Source organism: Panulirus ornatus, chromosome 1 (assembly GCF_036320965.1).
Source record: "Panulirus ornatus isolate Po-2019 chromosome 1, ASM3632096v1, whole genome shotgun sequence".
Classification (NCBI taxonomy): domain Eukaryota; kingdom Metazoa; phylum Arthropoda; class Malacostraca; order Decapoda; family Palinuridae; genus Panulirus; species Panulirus ornatus.
In genome coordinates, this window is record NC_092224.1 from 12,947,828 (window position 1) to 12,973,683 (window position 25,856).

The 25,856-nt window shown below is 41.2% G+C and overlaps 1 protein-coding gene across 4 annotated transcripts in view; it reads left to right on the forward strand.

Moving 5' to 3' along the window:
* fab1 (fab1 kinase) overlaps window positions 1-25,856 on the forward strand; it is a 1,098,541-nt gene that overhangs the window by 742,644 nt on the left and 330,041 nt on the right. For all 4 annotated transcript variants that reach the window (XM_071675364.1, XM_071675510.1, XM_071675419.1 and 1 more), the window contains exon 17: window positions 19,115-19,361. In XM_071675364.1, coding sequence (XP_071531465.1) covers window positions 19,115-19,361 — 247 coding nt within the window. The remainder of the gene's footprint in view (window positions 1-19,114; window positions 19,362-25,856) is intronic.

Here is a 25,856-nt window from a genome sequence, read left to right on the forward strand (position 1 = left end):
AATTTTAGGTTAAATATTTTTCTAGAGTTTTCTGTCAAGACTATTGTCAGTGTTATATAAAACAAATAAATATGTGGTATTTACTCATATATATGCAAAAGGTATACAAGTAGCAAGTGCCCATAAGATGCAGGTAAAGCCACAAGGAAGCAGAAAATATACTAAGTGTCACACACTTTCATGTAAATACACTGTCACTGGCAAGTTTAGATAAAGAGAACTAAAACCTGATATACCAGCTGCCACTGTGCAGGGCAAGCAAATGAATCAGGAACTCAAGTATGAGAAGCATATTAATATTTTTTCATTTATAAAGTCTCTAATCCATATAAACCAACATTTTGATTCGTACTGATATCTCAGCTATGTTTGATAAGAGACGATTCAACAATATTTCTGTCTTGCCGAGATGTTGTATGTGATAATCTTGGCATTGTTAGACTTGTGCAATAAATATAGCATAAGAACAGGACAAGAATCAAATGCCGTGTTTAATCATATTAAAGATTATGATCATTGTATTGACTGGAGTAATGCCATCTCAGTTTATTAACTCCTGTACCACAAGAAATATTGTCGAATCTTCTATTATTAAATACACAAGGCAGCAGGTTTGGATGGTATTGCAGTGGAATTTATTAAAAAAAAGGGGGTGACTGTATTATTGACTGGTTGGTAAGGTTATTTAATGTATGTATGACTCATGGTGAGGTGCCTGAGGATTGGTGGAATGCGTGCATAGTGCCATTGTACAAAGGCAAAGGGGATAAGAGTGAGTGCTCAAATTACAGAGGTATAAGTTTGTTGAGTGGGAGCGGGGGGCTGGAAATCCTCCCCTCTCGTTTTTTTATTTTTTTTTTTAATTTTCCAAAAGAAGGAACAGAGAAGAGGGCCAGGTGAGGATATTCCCTCAAAGGCCCAGTCCTCTGTTCTTAACGCTACCTCGCTATCGCGGGAAATAGCGAATAGTATGAAAAAAAAAAAAAAAAAAAAAAATATATATATTTTATTTTGCTTTGTCGCTGTCTCCCGCGTTTGTGAGGTAGCGCAAGGAAACAGACGAAAGAAATGTCCCAACCCACCCCCATACACAAGTTTATACATACACGTCCACACACGCAAATATACATACCTATACATCTCAATGTACACCTATATATACACACACACAGACACATACATATGTACCCATGCACACAATTCACACTGTCTGCCTTTATTCATTCCCATCGCCACCTCGCCACACATGGAATACCATCCCCCTCCCCCCTCATGTGTGCGAGGTAGCGCTAGGAAAAGACAACAAAGGCCCCATTCGTTCACACTCAGTCTCTAGCTGTCATGCAATAATGCCCGAAACCACAGCTCCCTTTCCACATCCAGGCCCCACACAACTTTCCATGGTTTACCCCAGACGCTTCACATGCCCTGATTCAATTCACTGTCAGCACATCAACCCGGTATACCACATCGATCCAATTCACTCTATTCCTTGCCCGCCTTTCACCCTCCTGCATGTTCAGGCCCCGATCACTCAAAATCTTTTTCACTCCATCTTTCCACCTCCAGTTTGGTCTCCCACTTCTCATCGTTCCCCACACCTCTGACACATATATCCTCTTGGTCAATCTTTCCTCACTCATTCTCTCCATGTGCCCAAACCATTTCAAAATACCCTCTTCTGCTCTCTCAACCATGCTCTTTTTATTTCCACACATCTTTCTTACCCTTACATTACTTAATCGATCAAACCAACCTCACACCACACGTTGTCCCCAAACATCTCATTTCCAGCACATCCACCCTCCTGCGCACAACTCTATCCATAGCCCACGCCTCGCAACCATACGACATTGTTGGAACCACTATTCCTTCAAACATACCCATTTTTGCTTTCCGAGATAATGTTCTCGACTTCCACACATTCTTCAAGGCCCCCAGAATTTTCGCCCCCTCCCCCACCCTATGATCCACTTCCGCTTCCATGGTTCCATCCGCTGCCAGATCCACTCCCAGATATCTAAAACACTTCACTTCCTCCAGTTTTTCTCCATTCAAACTCACCTCCCAATTGACTTGACCCTCAACCCTACTGTACCTAATAACCTTGCTCATATTCACATTTACTCTTAACTTTCTTCTTCCACACACTTTACCAAACTCAGTCACCAGCTTCTGCAGTTTCTCACATGAATCAGCCACCAGTGCTGTATCATCAGCGAACAACAACTGACTCACTTCCCAAGCTCTCTCATCCCCAACAGACTTCATACTTGCCCCTCTTTCCAAAACTCTTGCATTTACCTCCCTAACAACCCCATCCATAAACAAATTAAACAACCATGGAGACATCACACACCCCTGCCGCAAACCTACATTCACTGAGAACCAATCACTTTCCTCTCTTCCTACACGTACACATGCCTTACATCCTCGATAAAAACTTTTCACTGCTTCTAACAACTTGCCTCCCACACCATATATTCTTAATACCTTCCACAGAGCATCTCTATCAACTCTATCATATGCCCTCTCCAGATCCATAAATGCTACATACAAATCCATTTGCTTTTCTAAGTATTTCTCACATACATTCTTCAAAGCAAACACCTGATCCACACATCCTCTACCACTTCTGAAACCACACACCTCTTCCCCAATCTGATGCTCTGTACATGCCTTCACCCTCTCAATCAATACCCTCCCATATAATTTACCAGGAATACTGAACAAACTTATACCTCTGTAATTTGAGCACTCACTCTTATCCCCTTTGCCTTTGTACAATGGCACTATGCACGCATTCCGCCAATCCTCAGGCACCTCACCATGAGTCATACATACATTAAATAACCTTACCAACCAGTCAACAATACAGTCACCCCCTTTTTTAATAAATTCCACTGCAATACCATCCAAACCTGTTGCCTTGCCGGCTTTCATCTTCCGCAAAGCTTTCACTACCTCTTCTCTGTTTACCAAATCATTTTCCCTAACCCTCTCACTTTGCACACTATCCCTGGGGATAGGGGATTAAGAATACTTCCCACGTATTCCCTGCGTGTCGTAGAAGGCGACTAAAAGGGGAGGGAGCGGGGGGCTGGAAACCCTCCCCTCTCGTTTTTTTTTTCATTTTCCAAAAGAAGGAACAGAGGGGGCCAGGTGAGGATATTCCAAAAAAGGCCCAGTCCTCTGTTCTTAACGCTACCTCGCTAACGCAGGAAATGGTGAATAGTTTAAAAGAAAGAAAAAAAAAAAAAAAAAATATATATATATATATATATATATATATATATATATATATATATATATATATATATATATATATTTTTTTTTTTTGCCGGTCTCCCGCGTTTGCGAGGTAGCTCAAGGAAACAGACAAAAGAAATGGCCCAACCCACCCCCATACGTCCACACACGCAAATATACATACCTACAAAGTTTTCCATGGTTTACCCCAGACGCTTCACATGCCCTGATTCAATCCAATGACAGCACGTCAACCCCAGTATACCACATCGATCCAATTCACTCTATTCCTTACCCTCCTTTCACCCTCCTGCATGTTCAGGCCCCGATCATACAAAATCTTTTTCACTCCATCTTTCCACTTCCAATTTGGTCTCCCACGTCTCCTCGTTCCCTCCACCTCCAACACATATATCCTCTTGGTCAATCTTTCCTCACTCATTCTCCATGTGCCCAAACCATTTCAAAACACCCTCTTCTGCTCTCTCAACCACGCTCTTTTTATTTCCACACATCTCTCTTACCCTTACGTTACTTACTCGATCAAACCACCTCACACAACACATTGTCCTCAGACATCTCATTTCCAGCACATCCATTCTCCTGCGCACAACTCTATCCATAGCCCACGCCTCGCAACCATACAACATTGTTGGAACCACTATTCCTTCAAACATACCCATTTTTGCTTTCCGAGATAATGTTCTCGATTTCCACACATTCTTCAAGGCTCCCAGGATTTTCGCCCCCTCCCCCACCCTATGATCCACTTCCGCTTCCATGGTTCCATCCGCTGCCAGATCCACTCCCAGATATCTAGAACACTTTACTTCCTCCAGTTTTTCTCCATTCAAACTTACCTCCCAATTGACTTGACCCTCAACCCTACTGTACCTAATAACCTTGCTCTTATTCACATTTACTCTTAACTTTCTTCTTTCACACACTTTACCAAACTCAGTCACCAGCGTCTGCAGTTTCTCACATGAATCAGCCACCAGCGCTGTATCATCAGCGAACAACAACTGACTCACTTCCCAAGCTCTCTCATCCCCAACAGACTTCATACTTGCCCCTCTTTCCAAAACTCTTGCATTCACCTCCCTAACAACCCCTCCATAAACAAATTAAACAACCATGGAGACATCACACACCCCTGCCGCAAACCTACATTCACTGAGAACCAATCACTTTCCTCTCTTCCTACACGTTCACATGCCTTACATCCTCGATAAAAACTTTTCACTGCTTCTAACAACTTGCCTCCCACACAATATATTCTTAATACCTTCCACAGAGCATCTCTATCAACTCTCTCATATGCCTTCTCCAGATCCATAAATGCTACATACAAATCCATTTGCTTTTCTAAGTATTTCTCACATACATTCTTCAAAGCAAACACCTGATCCACACATCCTCTACCACTTCTGAAACCACACTGCTCTTCCCCAATCTGATGCTCTGTACATGCCTTCACCCTCTCAATCAATACCCTCCCATATAATTTACCAGGGATACTCAACAAACTTATACCTCTGTAATTTGAGCACTCACTGTTATCCCCTTTGCCTTTGTACAATGGCACTATGCACGCATTCCGCCAATCCTCAGGCACCTTGCCATGAGTCATACATACATTAAATAACCTTACCAACCAGTCAATTATACGGTCACCCCCTTTTTTTAATAAATATATATATATATATATATATATATATATATATATATATATATATATATATATATATATATATATATATATACATATATATATATGTATATATATATATGTATATATATATATATATATATATATATATATATATATATATATATATATATATATATATATATATATATATATACACCCTATTCTGCTTTCTCAACCACACTCTTATTATTACCACACATCTCTCTTACCCTATTACTACTTACTCGATCAAACCACCTCACACCACATATTGTCCTCAAACATCTCATTTCCAGCACATCCACCCTCCTCCGCACAACTCTATCTATAGCCGACGCCTCGCAGCCATATAACATTGTTGGAACCACTATTCCTTCAAACATACCCATTTTTACTTTCCGAGATAATGTCCTTGACTTCCACACATTCTTCAACGCTCCCAGAACTTAAGCCCCCTCCCCCACCCTATGATTCACTTCCGCTTCCATGGTTCCATCCACTGCCAAATTCACTCCCAGATATCTAAAACACTTCACTTCCTCCAGTTTTTATCCAGTCAAACTTACCTTCCAAGTGACTTGTCCCTCAACCGTACTGTACCTAATAACCTTGCTCTTATTCACATTTACTCTCAGATTTCTTTCACACATTCTACCAAACTCAGTCACCAGCTTCTGCAGTTTCTCACATGAATCAGCCACCAGCACTGTATCATCAGTGAACAATAACTGACTCACTTCTCAAGCTCTCTCATCCACAACAGACTGCATATTTGCCCCCCTTTCCAAAACACTTGCATTCACCTCCCTAGCAACCCCATCCATAAACAAATTAAACAACCATGGAGACATCACACACCCGTGCTGCAAACCAACATTCACTGAGAATCAATCACTTTCCTCTCTTCCTACACGTGCACATGCCTTACATCATCAATAAAAACATTTCACTGCTTCTAACAACTTGCCTCCCACACCATATATTCTTAATACCTTCCACAGAGCATCTCTATCAACTCTATCTTATGCCTTCTCCAAATCCATAAATGCTACATACAAATCCATTTGCTTTTCTGAGTATTTCTCACATTCATTCTTCAAAGCAAACACCTAATCCACACACCCTCTACCACTTCTGAAACCACACTGTTCTTCCCCAATCTAATGCTCTGTACATGCCTTCACCCTCTCAGTCAATACCCTCCCATATGATTTCCCAGGAATACCCAACAAACTTATACCACTGTAATTTGAGCACTCACTCTTATCTCCTTTGCCTTTGTACAATGGCACTATGCAAGAATTCTGCCAGTCCTCAGGCACCTCACCATGAGTCATACATACATTAAATAACCTTACCTATCAGTCGATAAAACAGTCACCCCCCCATTTTAATAAATTCCACTGCGATACCATCCAAACCCACTGCCTGCTGGCTTTCATCTTCTGCAAAGCTTTTACTACCTCTTATCTATTTACCAAATCATTCTCCCTAACCCTTTCACTTTGCACACCACCTCGACCAAAACACCCTATATCTGACACTCTATCGTCAAAAACATTCAATAAACCTTCAAAAATACTCACTCATCTCCTCACATCACCAGTACTTGTTATCACCCCCTATTAGCCCCCTTCACTGAAGTTCCCATTTGTTCCCTTGTCTTACGCACCTCTTTCCCTCTCCTGTATGTTCAGGCTCCGATCGCTCAAATTCTTTTTCACTCCATCCGTACACCTCCAATTTGGTCTCCTGCTTCTCCTCGTTCCTTCTACCTCTGACACATATATCCTCTTTGTCAATCTTTCATCACTCATTCTCCCCATGTTACCAAACCATTTCAATACACCCTTTTCTGCTCTCTCAGCCAGACTATTTTTATTACCAAACATCTCTCTTACCCTTTCATTACTTACTCGATCAAACCACCTCACACCACATACGGTCCTCAAACATGTAATTTCCAACTCATCCACCCTCCGCCGTACATCCCTATCTACAGCCCATTCCTCGCAACCACATAACATTGTTGGAACCACTGTTTCATCAAACATTCCCATTTTTGCTTTCTGAGATAATGTTCTTGCCTTCTACACATTCTTTAATTCCCCCAGAACCCTTTCCCCCTCTCCCACCCTGTGACTCACTTCCACTTCCATGGTTCCATCCGCTACCAAATCCACTCCCAGATATCTAAAACACTTCACTTCCTCCAGTTTTTCTCCATTCAAACTTACCTCCCAATTGACTTGTCCCTCAACCCTACTGTACGTAATAACCTTGCTCTTATTCACATTTACTCTTGGCTTTCTTCTTTCACACACTTTACCAAACTCAGTCACCAGCTTCTGCAGTTTCTCATCCGAATCAGCCACCAGCGCTGTATCATCAGCGAACAACAACTGACTCACTTCCCAAGCTCTCTCATCCAAAACAGACTGCATACTCGCCCCTCTTTCCAAAACTCTTGCATTCACCTCCCTAGCAACCCCATCCATAAACAAATTAAACAACCATGAAGACATCACACACCCCTGCCGCAAACCTACATTCTTTTTTTTTTTTTTTTTTTTTGCTCTGTCGCTGTCTCCCGCGTTTGCGAGGTAGCGCAAGGAAACAGACGAAAGAAATGGCCCAACCCACCCCCATACACATGCCTTGATTCAATCCACTGACAGCACGTCAACCCTTTCTGATCTGCCCACCTCCCACACTTCTAATGCGACAAGCATCTTTTGCACAAACCATCACTGCTTCCCTAAATACATCCCATTCCTCCCCCACTCCCCCTACGTCCTTTGTTCTCAACTTTTTCCATTCTATACTCAGTCTCTCCTGGTACTTCCTCACACAAGTCTCCTTCCCAAGCTCACTTACTCTCACCACTCTCTTCACCCCAACATTCTCTCTTCTTTTCTGATAACCTCTACAAATCTTCACCACCTCCACAAGATAATGATCAGCCATCCCTCCAGATGCACCTCTCAGCTTATTAACATCCAAAAGTCTCTCTTTTGCTCGCCTATCAATTAACACGTAATCCAATAACGCTCTCTGACCATCTCTCCTACTTACATACATTTATACTTATGTATATCTCTTTTTAAACCAGGTTTTCCCAATCACCAGTCCTTTTTCAGCACATGAATCTGCAAGCTCTTCACCATTTCCATATACAACACTGAACACCCCATGTGCACCAGTTATTCCCTCAACTGCCACATTTATCACCTTTGCATTCAAATCACCCATCACTATAACCCAGTCTCGTGCATCAAATCTACTAACACAATCACTTAGCTGCTCCCAAAACACTTGCCTCTCATGATCTTTCTTCTCATGCCCAGGTGCATATGCACCAATAATCACCCATCTCTCTCCATCCACTTTCAGTTTTACCCATATCACTCTAGAGTTTACTTTCTTACACTCTATCACATACTCCCACCACTCCTGTTTCAGGATTAGTGCTACACTCCTTCCCTTGCTCTTGTCCTCTCACTTATCCCTGACTTTACTCCCAAGACATTCCCAAACCACTCTTCCCCTTTACCCTTGAGCTTCGTTTCACTCAGAGCCAAAACATTCAGGTTCCTTTCCTCAAACATACTATCTATCTATCCTTTTTTCTCATCTTAGTTACTTCCACACACATGTTTTCCTAAGTACGCCCCATTCCTCAGCAACTCCCCTCGCTTCATGTCCCTCATCTTTTGCCATTCTGCACTCAGTTTCTCCTGATATTTTTTCACACATGTCTCCTTTCCAAGCTTACATACTCTTACCACTCCTTTCTTCCCAACATGCTCTCTTATTTTTTGAAAACCTCAACAAATCTTTACCTTTGCCACCACGAGATTGTAATCAGATATCCCATCAGCTGCCCTTCTCAAAACATTTATGTCAAAAGTCTCTCTTTTATACACCTATTAATTAATATGTAATCTAATATGCCTATTGACCATCTCTCATACTCACTTACATATGCTGGTGTATATCTCTCTTTTTCAACCAGGTATTCCCAATCACCAGTCTTTTTTTTTCAGCCCACAAATCCACAAGCTCTTCACCATTTTCATGTGCACGAATTATACCCTCAACTGCCACATTTCTCACCGCATTCAAATCACCCATCACTAATAGCCAGTCTCGTGCTCCAAAACTGCTGACACACTCACTCAGCTGCTTCCAAAACACTTGCCTTTCATGATATTTCTTCTTATGACCAAGTGCAGAAGCACCAATCACCCATCTCTAGCCATCCACTTTCAATTTTACCAACATCTGTATAGAATTTACCTTATTACACTCTATCACACATTCCCACAACTCCTGCTACTCCTTCCCTGACTCTTGTCCTTTCACCAACCCCTGAGTTTTTTTCCAAGATGTTTCCAAGCTATTCTTCCCCTTAAACTTGAGCATCATTTCACTCAAAGCCAGAACATTCAGGTTTCTTTCCTCAATCATACTACATATCTCTCTTTTCTTCTCATCTTGGTTACAGCCACACACATTCAGACACCCAAGTCTGACCCTTTCATTGCTTACTCATTCATACCACATAATGTCCTCAAACATTTCATTTCCAACACATCCACCCTCCTCCGTACAACCCTCGTAACCATGTAATGTTTTTTGAACTACTGTTCCTTCAAACATACCCATTTTAGCTCTCTGGGATAATGTTCTCTCCACACTTTCTTCTTCCCTCCCAGAACCTTTGCCCCCTCCTTGACCCTGTGACTCACTTCCTCTTCCATGATTCCATTCACTGCTGTGTCCACTCCCAGATATCTAAAACACTTCACTTCCTCCAGTTTTTCTACATTGTAACTTACATCCCAATTTCTTGTCCCTCAACCCTAGCGAACCTAATAACCTTGCTCTTATTCACATCTACTCTCAACTTTCTCCTTTCACATTCTTTTACAAACTGAGTCACCAACTTCTGCAGTTTCTCGCTGGAATCAGCCACCAGATTTGTATCATCGGCGAACAACAACTGACTCATTTCCCAAGCCCTCCCATCCCCAATAGACTGCATACTTGCCCCCTCTCTCCAGAACTTTTGCATTTACCTCCCTAACTATCCCGTCCATAAACAAATTAAACAACCATGGGGACATCACACACCCCTACTGCAGACTGACCTTCACTGGAAACCCATCACTCTCCTCTCTTCCTACTCATACACATGCCTTATATCCTTGGTAAAAACTCTTCATAGCTTCAAGCAGCTTACCTCCCACACCATATGCTCTTAAGACCTTCTACAAAGCATCTCTATCAACCCTGTCATATACCTTTTCCAGATCCATAAATGCTGTATGCAAATCCATCTGTTTTTCTAGGTATTTCTTTAAAGCAAACACATGAGCCACACGTCCTTTACCACTTCTGACACCACACTGCTCCTCCCCATTCTGATGCTCCATACATGCCTTCACCCTCTCAGTCAATACACTCTCATACAATATCCCAAGGATACTTAACAGTCTTATGCCTCTGTAGTTTGAACACTCACCTTTATTCCCTTTGCCTTTGTGCAATGGCACTATGCATGCTTTCGGCCAGTCCTAAGGCACTTCACCATGGGGGACACATACACTGAATATCCTTACCAACCACTCAACAACACAGTCATCCCCTTTCTTAATGAATTCTACTGCAATACCATCCAAACCCATCGCTTTGATGGATTTCATCTTCCGCAAAGCTTTCACTACCTCTTCTCTCTTAACCAAACTATCTCCCTGATCCTCACCTCACACACCACCACTGCGACCAAAACACCCTACATCTGCCACTCTGTTATCAAACACATTTAACAAACCTTCAAAATACTCACTCCAACTCCTTCTCACTACCTGTTTTTACTTCCCTTTTGCCCCCCTTCACCGATGCTCCCATTAGTTCTCTTGTCTTACACACGTAATTTGTCTCCTTCCAAAACCTTTTTTTTTTATTCCCCCTAAAGTTTGATAATGCTCTCTTACCCCAACTCTCATTTGCCCTCTTTTTTAACTCTTGCACCTTCCTCTTGACCTCCTGCTCCTTTCTTTTATACATCTCCCAGTCATTTGCTGTCCTTCCTTGTAAGTTTCATCCAAAAGCCTCTCTTTTCTCTTTCACTAACATCTTTACTTCATCCCATTACTCAGTACCCCTTCTTATCATCCCACCTCCCACCTTTCTTATGCCACATGCATCTTTTGCACATTCCATCACTACTTCCCAAAATACATCCCATTCCTCACTCACTCCCCTCACATCATTTGCTCTCACATTTTGCCATTCTACACTCAATCTCTCTTGGTACTTCCTCACATAAGTCTCCTTTCCAAAATCACTTACTCTCACCACTCTCTTCCCTCCTACATTCTCTCTTCTTTTTTGAAAACCTCTACAAATCTTCATCTTTGCCTCCACAAGATTGTTTTCAGACATCCCTCCAGCTGCCCCTCTCAGCACATTAACATCCAAATGTCTCTTCATTATATGCCAATCAATTAACATTTTTATTTATTTCATTATACACTGTTGCTGTCTCCCGCGTTAGTGAGGTAGCATAAGGAAACAGACGAAAGAATGGCCTAACCCATGCACATACACATGTATATACAAACACATCAACACACGCACATATACATACCTATACATTTCAACATATACATATATATACATACACAGACATATACATATATACACATACATAATTCGTACTTCCTGCCTTTATTCATTCCCGTCGCTACCCCGCCACACATGAAATGTCAACCCCCTCCCCCAACATGCACACGAGGTAGCAGTAGGAAAAGACAACAAAGGCCACATTCGTTCACACTCAGTCTCTAGCTGTCATGTATAATGCACTGAAACCACAGCTCCCTTTTCACATCCAGGCTCCACAAAACTTTCCATGGTTTACCCCAGATGCTTCACATGCCCTGGTTCAATCCATTGACAGCATGTCCACCCCGGTATACCACATCATTCCAATTCACTCTATTCCTTGCATGCCTTTCACCCTCCTGCATGTTCAGGTCCCGATCACTCAAAATCTTTTCACTCCATCCTTCCACCTCTAATTTGGTCTCCCACTTCTCCTCGTTCCCTCCTCCGCTGACACATATATCCTCTTTGTCAATCTTTCCTCACTCATTCTCTCCATGTGACCAAAACATTTCAATACACCCTCTTCTGCTCTCTCAACCACGCTCTTTTTATTACCACACATCTCTCTTACCCTTTCATTACTTACTTGATCAAACCACCTCACACCACATATTCTCCTCAAACATCTCATTTCCAACACATCCACCCTCGTCCGCACAACCCTATCTATAGCCCACGCCTCGCAACCATATAACATTGTTGGAACCACTGTTCCTTCAAACATACCCATTTTTGTTTTCTGAGATAATGTTCTCGCCTTCCACACATTTTTCAACGCTCCCAGAACTTTCGCCCCCTCCCCAGCCTGTGACTCACTTCCGCTTCCATGGTTCCATCCGCTGCCAAATCCACTCCCAGATATCTAAAACACTTCACTTCCTCCAGTTTTTCTCCATTCAAACTTACCTCCCAATTGACTTGTCCCTCAACCCTAATTTACCTTGCTCTTATTCACATTTACTCTCAGCTTTCTTCTTTCACACACTTTACTGAACTCAGTCACCAGCTTCTGCAGTTTCTCACCTAAATCAGCTACCAGTGCTGTATCATCAGCGAACAAATACTAACTCACTTCCCAAGCCCTCTGATTCACAACAGACTGCATACTTGCCCCTCTTTCCAAAACTCTTGCATTCACCTCCCTAACAACCCCATCCATAAACAAATTAAACAACCATGGAGACATTACGCACCCCTACTGCAAGCCAACATTCACTGAGAACCAGTCACTTTCCTCTCTTCCTACTCGTACATGTGCCCTACATCCTCGATGAAAACTTTTCACTGCTCCTAGCAACTTGCCTCCCACACCATATACTCTTAATACCTTCCACAGAGCATCTCTATCAACTCTATCATATGCCTTCTCCAGACCCATGAATGCTACATACAAATCCATTTGTTTTTGTAAGTATTTCTCACATACATTCTTCAAAGCAAACACCTGATCCATACAGCCTCTACCACTTCTGAAACCACACAGCTCTTCCCCAATCTGAAGCTTTGTACATGCCTTCACTCTCTCAATCAATACCCTCCCATATAGTTTCCCAGGAATACTCAACAAACTTATACCCCTGTAATTTGAACACTCACCTTTATCCCCTTTGCCTTTGCACAATGGCACTATGCATGCATTCCGCCAATCCTCAGGCTCTTCACCTTGAGCCATACATACACATTAGATATCCTCACCAACCAGTCAACAAAACAGTCACCCCCTTTTTTGATAAATTCCACTGCAATACCATCCAAACCTGCTGCCTTTCCGGCTTTCATCTTCTGCAAAGCTTTCACTACCTCTTCTCTGCTTACCAAATCATTCTCTCTAACCCTCTCACTTTGCACACCACCTTGACCCAGACACCCTATATCCGCCACTCTCATCATCTAACACTCAACAATCCTTCAAAACACTCACTCCATCTCCTTACATCACCACTACATGATATTACCTCCCCAATAGCCCCCTTCACCAATGTTCCCATTTGTTCTCTTGTCTTGCACACTTTATTTACCTCCTTCCAAAACATCTTTTTATTCTCCCTGAAATTTAATGATACTCTCTCACTCCAACTGTCATTTGCCCTTTTTTTCACCTCTTGCACCTTTCTCTTGACCTCCTGCCTCTTTCTTTTATACATCTCCCAGTCATTTGCACTATTTCCCTGCAGGAATCGTCCAAATGCATCTCTCTTCTCTTTCACTAATAATCTCCTTCATCCCACCACTCACTAGCCTTACTAATCTGCCCACCTCTCATGCTTCTCATGCCACAAGCATCTTTTGCGCAAGCCATCACTGCTTCCCTAAATACATCCCATTCCTCCCCCACTCCCCTTACATCCTTTGCTCTCACCTTTTTCCATTCTGCAATCATTCTTTCCTGGTACTTCCTCACAAAATGCTCCTTCCTAAGCTCACTTACTCTCACCACTCTCCTCATCCCAACATTCTCTTTGACCATCTCTCCTACTCACATATGTATACTTATGTATATCTCTCTTTTTATCCCAGGTACTCCCAATCACTAGACTTTTTTCAGCACACAAATCCACAAGCTCTTCACCATTTCCCTTTACAACATTTAAAACCCCATGTACACCAATTATACCCTCAACTGCCACATTACTCTCCTTCACATTTAAATCCCCCATCAGTAATACCCACTCCCCTTACATCCTTTGCTCTCACCTTTTTCCATTCTGCAATCAGTCTTTCCTGGTACTTCCTCACAGAAGTCTCCTTCCCAAGCTCACTCTCACCACTCTCTTCACCCCAACATTCTCTATGACCATCTCTCCTACTCACATATGTATACTTATGTATATCTCTCTTTTTATCCCCGATACTCCCATTCACTATTCTTTTTTCAGCACACAAATCCACAAGCTCTTCACCATTTCCCTTTACAACACTTAAAACCCCATGTACACCAATTATACCCTCAACTGCCACATTACTCACTTTCACATTTAAATCCCCCATCAGTAATACCCAGTCTCATACACACCCTCTCATCTGCTCCCAAAATACTTGCCTGTCATGATCTTTCTTCTCATGACCAGGTGCATAAGCACCACTAATCACCTATCTCTCTCCATTCACTTTCAGTTTTCTCCACATTAATCTAGAATTTACTTTCTTACACTCTATCATACATTCCCACAACTCCTTCTTCAGGAGTAGTGCTACTCCTTTCTCAACTCTTTTCCTCTCACCAACCTGTGACTTTACTCACAAGAATTTTCCACACCATTCTTTACCTTTGAGCTTCAGTTAACTCAGAGCCAGAACATCCAGGTTTCTTTCCTCAGACATACTACCCATCTCTCCTTTCCTCTTATCTTGGTTACATCCACACATGTTCAAACACTCCAGTCTGAGCCTTCGATGAGGATGAGCACTCCCTGCTTGACTCCCTCTTCTGTTTCCCCTTCTAGAAATTGAAATACTGGAGAGGAAGTCTTCCATTTTCCCACTCCCGCCCCCTTTAGTCACCTTCTATGACACGTGGGGAATACATAGGAAGTATTCTTTCTTCCCCATACCCAGGGATATATATCAGCTGACTGTTCTGTGTCTTCTATCTCATTCTTGCATCTCCCCAATGATGTGATCATTACATGAAAGTGCTCTTGGGAACTCACTGTTTCATTTTCCTTGTGATTATATGCATTTACTAGATCATGCGCACCCTATTGCCTCTTGCAGTCATTAATATGTATGAGAAAGATGTACACCACAGGTTAGCTTCGAGCCCTGGGTAGGATGTCCGGCTACCTTAGCCACTTGGAGGTTAAAGACACACACACTAGACTTCTAGCATTTTTACATGTCCCAACCTCCTCTCAGTGGGGATGACATGGACTTTAATCTCACGTGGCTTTGATGGTGTAAGGTTAAAGTCTATATTATCCCCACCGAGATGAGATTGGAACACACGTATAAATATTAGAAGTCTAATGTGTGTGTTGTTTAACCTCAGTGTGGCTAAGTTAGCTGGACACCATACCCAGGGATCTATGCTGACCTGTGGTGTATATACATTTGTTTGTCCATTGACGTGTGAGAAAGAGAACTGGCTCAAAGATTGATCCTTGCAGCACTACTCTTTGTTCATTGCCAGTTAACCAATATCCTATCCACTGAAGTACAACCCCATGAATGCCATGTGACTTAATTTTTGCTTGTAATCATTGATGCAGAGCCTCATCAAAAGCTTTTTGAAAGTCTAAATAGATAACAACAAACTTTCTTCATACATATTCATTATATCATAAAAAGAATTGAGCAGATTTGTCTTACAGGAGCTGAAAATTGTTTTTGAATTGGTGCTCCTCTAAATGTTTACAATTCTGTCACGAATGAGGGTTTCCATAGGTTTTCCAACTACTGATGTTAAGTTAATGGATGATAATTTCTAGGCAGTGACTACTTATCTTTATTGAGTATCAGTGTTACATTGGCAAACTTCCATTCACCTGGAACTTTTCCTGTAACAGTTGACTTCTTGAAAAGGGCAGTCAGGGGCTTAACTATCTCAGTTTTCTTCTCTTTCATTTCTCCTGAATAAAACTTATCAGGGCTTGCCATTTTATTTATTTTCATTCAGTTGATTCTTGAAAGTATGTCTTCGGCTTTTATGTCAATTTGTTGAATGTTTGCCATGGCTTCATTGTCTTGAACCGTCACTGTTTTCTGTAATTAATGGCTTATTGACTTGGTAATGACTCTCTTACTTCTAACATAACTATAAAACTCCTTGGGATTTCTTTTGCTATTATTAGGAGTATACACATGATACTGACATTTACTTTGTCTTATAACTTTCTTACTTTCTCAATGCAAATATACATGTCTTACTCTGTCATGTTGGTTATTGGATTATCTGAGTTTATTTTGAGCTACTTTCTCAGACACCAGGCACTTTTTTATTTCTCCATTCTGCCCCCTTGGTAATGATTTAGAAATAGACCAAGTACTACACATTGGTAAGTATGTTGCATTTGCTGCTTTGAAGGTTTTTGTGAAGCTTTTTCAAGCTATGTTCATGTCATTTTCATTGATTGTCATTGCAGGCTCACCTGTCAAGATCAGTGCAAAGATCATTAAGATTTGCTCCTTTAGAAACAGGAATTATTTTGCATGTCATGTTGACCAACATTAAATGCAGTGTTGAAAATGACCTCAAAAGTCATCTATCATTGATCACATGTACCAAACTTTTCTCTAATTTCAACATTGTTAATGAGATCCTCATTTGCTGTAAGAACTAAATCTAATGTATTCTTGTCACGAGTAGGTTTTTGACTCATTGGATTAGGGCCCTGTCAAGCAAATTTAGGTACAGTCGTTCCCCAGAACTACTGGAAGGGATTTTCCCCATTTAGGTACCAGCTTGTTAAAATCTCCTACTATGATAGAATCTTTTTCACTATAAATTTCTGCTATCTGATCTTAAAATTGTTTGTCTACCTTTGGTGATTGTGCAGGGGACCTATAAACTAGTCTTACTGTTATTTCTGTACATAGTTTATCTTTAATTTCTACAAATATTAAGTCACATTCCCAATGGCTACAACAGTTTTTCTTTGGGATTTGAATGAGCTTTCACAAAGAGCAGGACACTGCTGCTTACTTTGTTTCCCCTATACCTAAAAAGCAGAGTTTTCCCTGAAACTGAGTATTCGATGAGGAAATTTTTATTCAACCAAGAATCAGAAATGGCAGTCATATATTTCCCTTCTAACACTGTTATCACAAACTCTGAGACCTCATGTCATATACTTGAAGGGTTAACATATGATATTTTTAGAATAAACTGAGACCGTGTCATATACTCCAAGTGTTAACATATATTATTTTTAGAATAAACTGAGACCTATTTGGAAAGATACTCGTGGAGGGAGAGGGAGCTGCTCTGCACAGGCTGCATTCTCTTTTACCAAAATGCAGATTCACAAAGGAGTGTACCAAAATGTGCAGCCCCCACTTTATTCAGATGTAGTCCATCCTTCATAAACTTATCAGACTGCACGTAGAAATGCTGCCACAGTTTTATGAACTCAACTCTTTTCTGAAAGCAGAGGGTAACTAATCTATTATTTGGAATGAATACCTTACTAAAGATGGGGCTATTGGTGCCATTCCTGGGTGGAGTTGAACCTGTGAGGCTTCTACTTCCAAACCACATTTGAACTTACAAAATTTGGCACATTCAAACTGAATATCTAATGCATATACTACTAAGGGGCCTTTGTATGTTTTAGTTTTCTCCCCACCTTACTTTTGCATAAAAGGCTTCTTGAGCTGTAGACCCTTCAAAATCTTGATTGAAACTGGGATCACTATCTGGGCCTCTTCCCTGTATTTGTATGTATGTAATGTGTTTCATCTCCAGGTGATGATTGCTCTGGAGGTGATGATTGCTGATTTGAGGGGGATTACCTTGAGTCAGATAGGGCTGCTAAGGTGGAATAGGTGGTTAATGAAGGGTAAGAAGCATTAACTGCACCAGGAGGTAGAGAGTTAGAGGATCTAACCCCTTGAAACCATCAAGAATCTCTCATAGCTCTTGAAATATTATCTCAGAGAAAAAGAGTTTTCAGTTTTCAAAACTCACCTTTTGTTTTCTATGTGTATAGGTAAAAGACTGGATAGGGTTAGGAAATTATAGGGAGGCATGATTTAGTAAAGGAATATGGTAATATTGTAGCAGATAGTATTGTGATGGAGTTTGGACTTGTGGAGAGACATTGAGTAGGAGACTTTTTATGAGTGAGGTGATTAGAAGATACAGAAAATGCATGGTAAGATGGAAGGATTGAATTAAGTAATTGCTTAAGTAATTGAATGTCTCTCATGGAGAAATGTGCCAAGAATGTGTTGTATAGAGGAGGATGTCTGTTGATCATCCTGTTGTAGAATAAAAGGGTAAATTTTTCCATTTGATTGATAAGTTTGCCTTTGTCATCCTTTTTATGCACAAACAGGATATACAGAAAAATGGTCTTAATCACATATTTAGATTTTTTCACATTCACATTGCAACTCCACCTGATATGCATGAGAGTCTGAAACTTTGGTTTATCCTTTCAAAATCTAAAATTTTTCTATTATTTGTCTTTTTTTCCTTTATCATTGCTGTATTTCTGATTCTTCTTACTTTTTTCTCCTTTCTGATGTGTGGACTTGCTGAAGCAGAATTCCATTCCAAGCTTATGTGTTTTCTTTAGTTTGTAGCAGAAGGAGTTGCAGTTTTAGCAGATATTTTGGGCATTATCATGATGCCTTTATCACTTTATCACCTAATTGGTAGTGTTGCTTACTGTTTTAGGAACGTATTTCTTGACTCTCTTTGCATTGAGATCAAGAAGCAGTCATTAAAATGTAAATACAAACAAGTAGATATGTAGTTTTCTTTCACTTAGAGATATACATATAATAGTTCTTAAGATGTATGTTAGATAACTAAATTTATATTCCTGTTTTTAGGGTTTTAACAATGGATTTCTATGGGAGGAATGACATCCCACTGGGGGCTTTCCTAGAACGGTACTGTTTTAGCCCCACATACACCTGCCCATCTAGTCAGTGTTCTGTGGCTGTAGTAGATCATATCCGAAAGTTTGTGCATGACACCGGATGTGTGGATGTTCTCCTAAGACGTCTTGACACCGTCCTAGATGACACTAACTCAGGATCAATACTTATGTGGAGTTGGTGCAAAATATGCCGTCAGGTGAGAAGATAACTAAAATTTTTGTTGCAGAAGAATGGAGACAAAGGACTCTCCCTCAATTTTCCTAAAAAACCTGGATATTTTTGTTTCAGAGTTTCCATTTGATATCTGTCATTTTCAAGTATTGCTGTGCACAATAATGATACGCTAAAATGAACAGTAAATATCCATTAGCAAATTTTTCTTCTTTTTTTTGCTTTGTCGCTGTCTCCCGCGTTTGCGAGGTAGCGCAAGGAAACAGACGAAAGAAATGGCCCAACCCACCCCCATACACATGTATATACATATGTCCACACACGCAAATATACATAACCTACACAGCTTTCCATGGTTTACCCCAGACGCTTCACATGCCCTGATTCAATCCACTGACAGCACGTCAACCCTGGTATACCACATCGATCCAATCCACTCTATTCCTTGCCCTTCTTTCACCCTCCTGCATGTTCAGGCCATGATCACACAAAATCTTTTTCACTCCATCTTTCTACCTCCAATTTGGTCTCCCACTTCTCCTCGTTCCCTCCACCTCCGACACATATATCCTCTTTTTCAATCTTTCCTCACTCATTCTCTCCATGTGCCCAAACCATTTCAAAACACCCTCTTCTGCTCTCTCAACCACGCTCTTTTTATTTCCACACATCTCTCTTACCCTTACGTTACTTACTCGATCAAACCACCTCACACCACACATTGTCCTCAAACATCTCATTTCCAGCACATCTATCCTCCTGCGCACAACTCTATCCATAGCCCACGCCTCGCAACCATACAACATTGTTGGAACCACTATTCCTTCAAACATACCCATTTTTGCTTTCCGAGATAATGTTCTCGACTTCCACACATTCTTCAAGGCTCCCAGGATTTTCGCCCCCTCCCCCACCCTGTGATCCACTTCCGCTTCCATGGTTCCATCCGCTGCCAGATCCACTCCCTGATATCTAAAACACTTTACTTCCTCCAGTTTTTCTCCATTCAAACTTACCTCCCAATTGACTTGACCCTCAACCCTACTGTACCTAATAACCTTGCTCTTATTCACATTTACTCTTAACTTTCTTCTTTCACACACTTTACCAAACTCAGTCACCAGCTTGTGCAGTTTCTCACATGAATCAGCCACCAGCGCTGTATCATCAGCGAACAACAACTGACTCACTTCCCAAGCTCTCTCATCCCCAACAGACTTCATACTTGCCCCTCTTTCCAAAACTCTTGCATTCACCTCCCTAACAACCCCATCCATAAACAAATTAAACAACCATGGAGACATCACACACCCCTGCCGCAAACCTACATTCACTGAGAACCAGTCACTTTCCTCTCTTCCTACACGTACACATGCCTTACATCCTCGATAAAAACTTTTCACTGCTTCTAACAACTTGCCTCCCACACCATATATTCTTAATACCTTCCACAGAGCATCTCTATCACCTCTATCATATGCCTTCTCCAGACCCATAAATGCTACATACAAATCCATTTGCTTTTCTAAGTATTTCTCACATACATTCTTCAAAGCAAACACCTGATCCACACATCCTCTACCACTTCTGAAACCACACTGCTCTTCCCCAATCTGATGCTCTGTACATGCCTTCACCCTCTCAATCAATACCCTCCCATATAATTTCCCAGGAATACTCAACAAACTTATACCTCTGTAATTTGAGCACTCACTCTTATCCCCTTTGCCTTTGTACAATGGCACTATGCACGCATTCCGCCAATCCTCAGGCACCTCACCATGAGTCATACATACATTAAATAACCTTACCAACCAGTCAATAATACAGTCACCCCCTTTTTTAATAAATTCCACTGCAATACCATCCAAACCTGGTGCCTTGCTGGTTTTCATCTTCCGCAAAGCTTTTACTACCTCTTCTCTGTTTACCAAATCATTTTCCCTAACCCTCTCACTTTGCACACCACCTCAACCAAAACACCCTATATCTGCCACTCTATCATCAAACACATTCAACAAACCTTCAAAATACTCCCTCCATCTCCTTCTCACATCACCACTACTTGTTATCACCTCCCCATTTGCGCCCTTCACTGAAGTTCCCATTTGCTCCCTTGTCTTACGCACTTTATTTACCTCCTTCCAGAACATCTTTTTCTTCTCCCTAAAATTTAATGATACTCTCTCACCCCAACTCTCATTTGCCCTCTTTTTCACCTCTTGCACCATTCTCTTGACCTCCTGTCTCTTTCTTTTATACATCTCCCACTCAATTGCATTTTTTCCCTGCAAAAAATTGTCCAAATGCCTCTCTCCTCTCTTTCACTAATAATCTTACTTCTTCATCCCACCACTCACTACCCTTTCTAATCAACCCACCTCCCACTCTTCTCATGCCACAGGCATCTTTTGTGCAATCCATCACTGATTCCCTAAATACATCCCATTCCTCCCCCACTCCCCTTACTTCCATTGTTCTCACCTTTTTCCATTCTGTACTCAGTCTCTCCTGGTACTTCCTCACACAAGTCTCCTTCCCAAGCTCACTTATTCTCACTACCCTCTTCACCCCAACATTCACTCTTCTTTTCTGAAAACCCATACAAATCTTCACCTTAGCCTCCACAAGATAATGATCAGACATCCCTCCAGTTGCACCTCTCAGCACATTAACATCCAAAAGTCTCTCTTTCGCGCGCCTGTCAATTAACACGTAATCCAATAACGCTCTCTGGCCATTTCTCCTACTTACATACGTATACTTATGTATATCTCGCTTTTTAAACCTGGTATTCCCAATCACTAGTCCTTTTTCAGCACATAAATCTACAAGCTCTTCACCATTTCCATTTACAATACTGAACACCCCATGTATACCAATTATTCCCTCAACTGCCACATTACTCACCTTTGCATTCAAATCACCCATCACTATAACCCGGTCTTGTGCATCAAAACCACTAACACACTCATTCAGCTGCTCCCAAAACACTTGCCTCTCATGATCTTTCTTCTCATGCCCAGGTGCATATGCACCAATAATCACCCATCTCTCTCCATCAACTTTCAGTTTTACCCATATTAATCGAGAATTTACTTTCTTACATTCTGTCACATACTCCCACAACTCCTGTTTCAGGAGTACTGCTACTCCTTCCCTTGCTCTTGTCCTCTCACTAACCCCTGACTTTACTCCCAAGACATTCCCAAACCACTCTTCCCCTTTACCCTTGAGCTTCGTTTCACTCAGAGGCAAAACATCCAGGTTCCTTTCCTCAAGCATACTACCTATCTCTCCTTTTTTCACATCTTGGTTACATCCACACACATTTAGACACCCTAGTCTGAGCCTTCGAGGAGGATGAGCACTCCCCGCGTGACTCCTTCTTCTGTTTCCCATTTTAGAAAGTTAAAAGATACAAGGAGGGGAGGATTTCTGGCCCCCCCATTAGCAATTATATTATATTATATTCCATAACAGTTTGAATTAGAATGCTGTTTCAAAGTGATATGAATATCAGATCATTATCATTATTATTGTACTTTGTCACTGTCTCCCGCGTTAGCGAGTTAGCGCAAGGAAACAGGCAAAAGAATGGCCCAACCCACCCACATACACATGTATATACCTACACACCCACACATGCACATATACATACCTATACATTTCAACGTACACATACATATACATATATACACATGTGCATATTCATACTTCCTGCCTTCATCCATTCACGTTGCCACCCCACCACACATGAATTGGCACCCCCTCCCCCCGTGCGTGCGCAAGGTAATGCTTGGAAAAGACAACAAAGGCCACATTCGCTCACACTCAGTCTCTAGCTGTCATGTGTAATGCACCGAAACCACAGTTCCCTTTCCACATCCACGCCCCACAAAACTTTTCATTGGTTTACCCCAGACGCTTCACATGCCCTGGTTCAATCCATTGACAGCACGTCGACCCTGGTATACCACTTTGTTCCAATTCACTCTATTCCTCGCACACCTTTTACCCTCCTGTATGTTCAGGCCCAGATCGCTCAAAATCTTTTTCACTCCATCTTCCACCTCCAATTTGGTCTTCCACTTCTCATTCCCTCCACCTCCGACACATATATCCTCTTTGTCAATCTTTCCTCACTCATTCTCTCCATTGACCAAACCATTCTAACACACCCTCTTCTGCTCTCTCAACTACACTCTTTTTATTGCCACACATCTCTCTTACCCTTTCATTACTCACTGGATCAAACCACCTATTGTCCTCAAACATCTCATTTCCAACACATCCACTCTCCTCTGCACAACCCTGTCTATAGCCCATGCCTTGCAACCATAGAACATTTCTTCTTATTTTGTTATTATATCACTGTTACAATGCTCCTTCAGCAATTTCTCATCTCCCTATTTATATATTAGGTAAAGTTCCTTAGTTTGCTAGTTTACATGAAGATACTCAACTTATGATTGTTGGGAGTATACTTTGTGGGAAATGGTTATTCTGAATTGACCACAATGCTCATGTGTCATGAAAAGAGGAGTGACCCTTCTGAGAAGGGTGAATACCCTACTGATTTTGTTGAATCTGTAAGGATAAGGGAGGACATTCTCATATTGATTACTTTGTTCATGAATATTAGCTGAACTGGTAGAGTCTACAGAACTTTGAATAATGACAATAATCTCTCAGACCACTTTCCAGTGAATATTAGCTGAACTGGTAGAATCTACAGAATTACAAATAATGACAGTGACCTCTCAGACCAGTTACCAAAAGCAATTCATTACCTTTACAAATAACACAAGATAAAGCTACCAGAACCATAATAGGATGCACACAAACCAGAGTAAATTACCTACTTGCAAAAACCCAAATCACTCCATTATTGACTTGTCTAGACATGACAGTTACGATACCAGTCCATTAAATTATATATACATGCATCACCTGACAGATGCTAAACAGCTGGCTCTATTTTCAACATGTTTCTTCTCCAGAAATCATGCTGTCTTACATCAAATCAATATTGCCACCTTTTGTCATTACAACCCTGGCATATTTAGGTCTGTTAATGGAGGAAAGTTTTGGTAATGCTGATTATGGGAGCACAAGGTATCTTTCATATCTGAAGGTATGTCGTAACTATTGATATTATGAAATTCCTTTCTTAGTTGATCATCGTTTCCCATGTTAGCAAGATAATACCAGGAACAGACAAAGAAAGGGCGCATTCACTCAAAGCCATTCTCTGTTTGTCATGTGTAATGCACTCAAACCACAGCCTTCTATTGACAACCAAGCCCAGAGACCTTTCCATTGTGTACCCTGGATGCTTCACATGTCCTGGTTCAGTCCATTGATAGCACGTCAACCCATTTATACCACATTGTTCCAGTTCCCTCTATCCTTTGCACACCTCTCATGCTCCAGTATGTTCAGGCCCTGATCATTCAAAATCTTTTTTACTCCATTCTGCCATATCCAGTTTGGTCTCCCTGTTTTCCTTCTTCCTTCCACTACTGACATATTTTTTCTTTGTCAACCTTTCCTCTCCCATTTTCTTTCCCTAAGTCCAGACCATTTCAGCACATGCTCTTCAGCTATCTATCCACATTACTTCTATTATCTCACATCTCTCTTACCCTTTCATTACTTACTTGATCAAACCTCCTCACACCACATATTGTCCTCAGATATTTCCTTTCCAACACATCCACATCGCTCTGCACTGCCTTACCTTTAACCCATCTCTCATATTCATATGATATAGTTAGAACTACTGTACCTACAAACATAAGCATTTTTGCCCTCCCAGTTAATGATCTCTCTTTTCACACATTCTTCAGCAATCCCAGAACCTTCTACCCCTCACTTACCCTATGATTTACCCTTGCTTCTATTGTTCTGTTCACTGCCATTTCCATTCTTAGGTATCTAAGACACTCCACTTCCTTTAAGGTTTCTTTATTCAGACTCACATTCCCACAAACTTGTCTCTCTGGGGAAATGATAATGAGTAGTAATGAAGGCGAGAAATAGAATGAGTAGGATGGGAGGTTGTGCAAAGTTAATCTTGCAAGGTGGTTTGGTGTAAAGAGAAGAGTTGGTGAAAGCCTTGCATATGGTGTAAAGAGAAGAGTTGGTGAAAGCCTTGCATAAGATGAAATGGGGCAAGACAGCTGGAATGGATCATATTGCAGTGAATTTCTTAAGAAAGGGGTGACTGTGTTGTTGATTGGTTAGTAAGAATTTTCATTGTATGTATGGATTATGGTAAGGTACCTAAGGATTGGTGGGATGCATGTATAGTGTCATTGTATACAAGCAAATGGGACAGAGGTGAGTGATTGAATTACAGAAGTAAAAGTTTGTTGAGTGTACTTAGTAAGTTGTATGAGAATATATTAAGAGGTTGAAAGTATGTATGGAGCATCAGATTAGGGAAAAACAATGTGAGGAAGGTAAATGCAGGTGTCCTGGAAAGAGAGGTAGGTAGGTATGAAGTCTGTTGGAA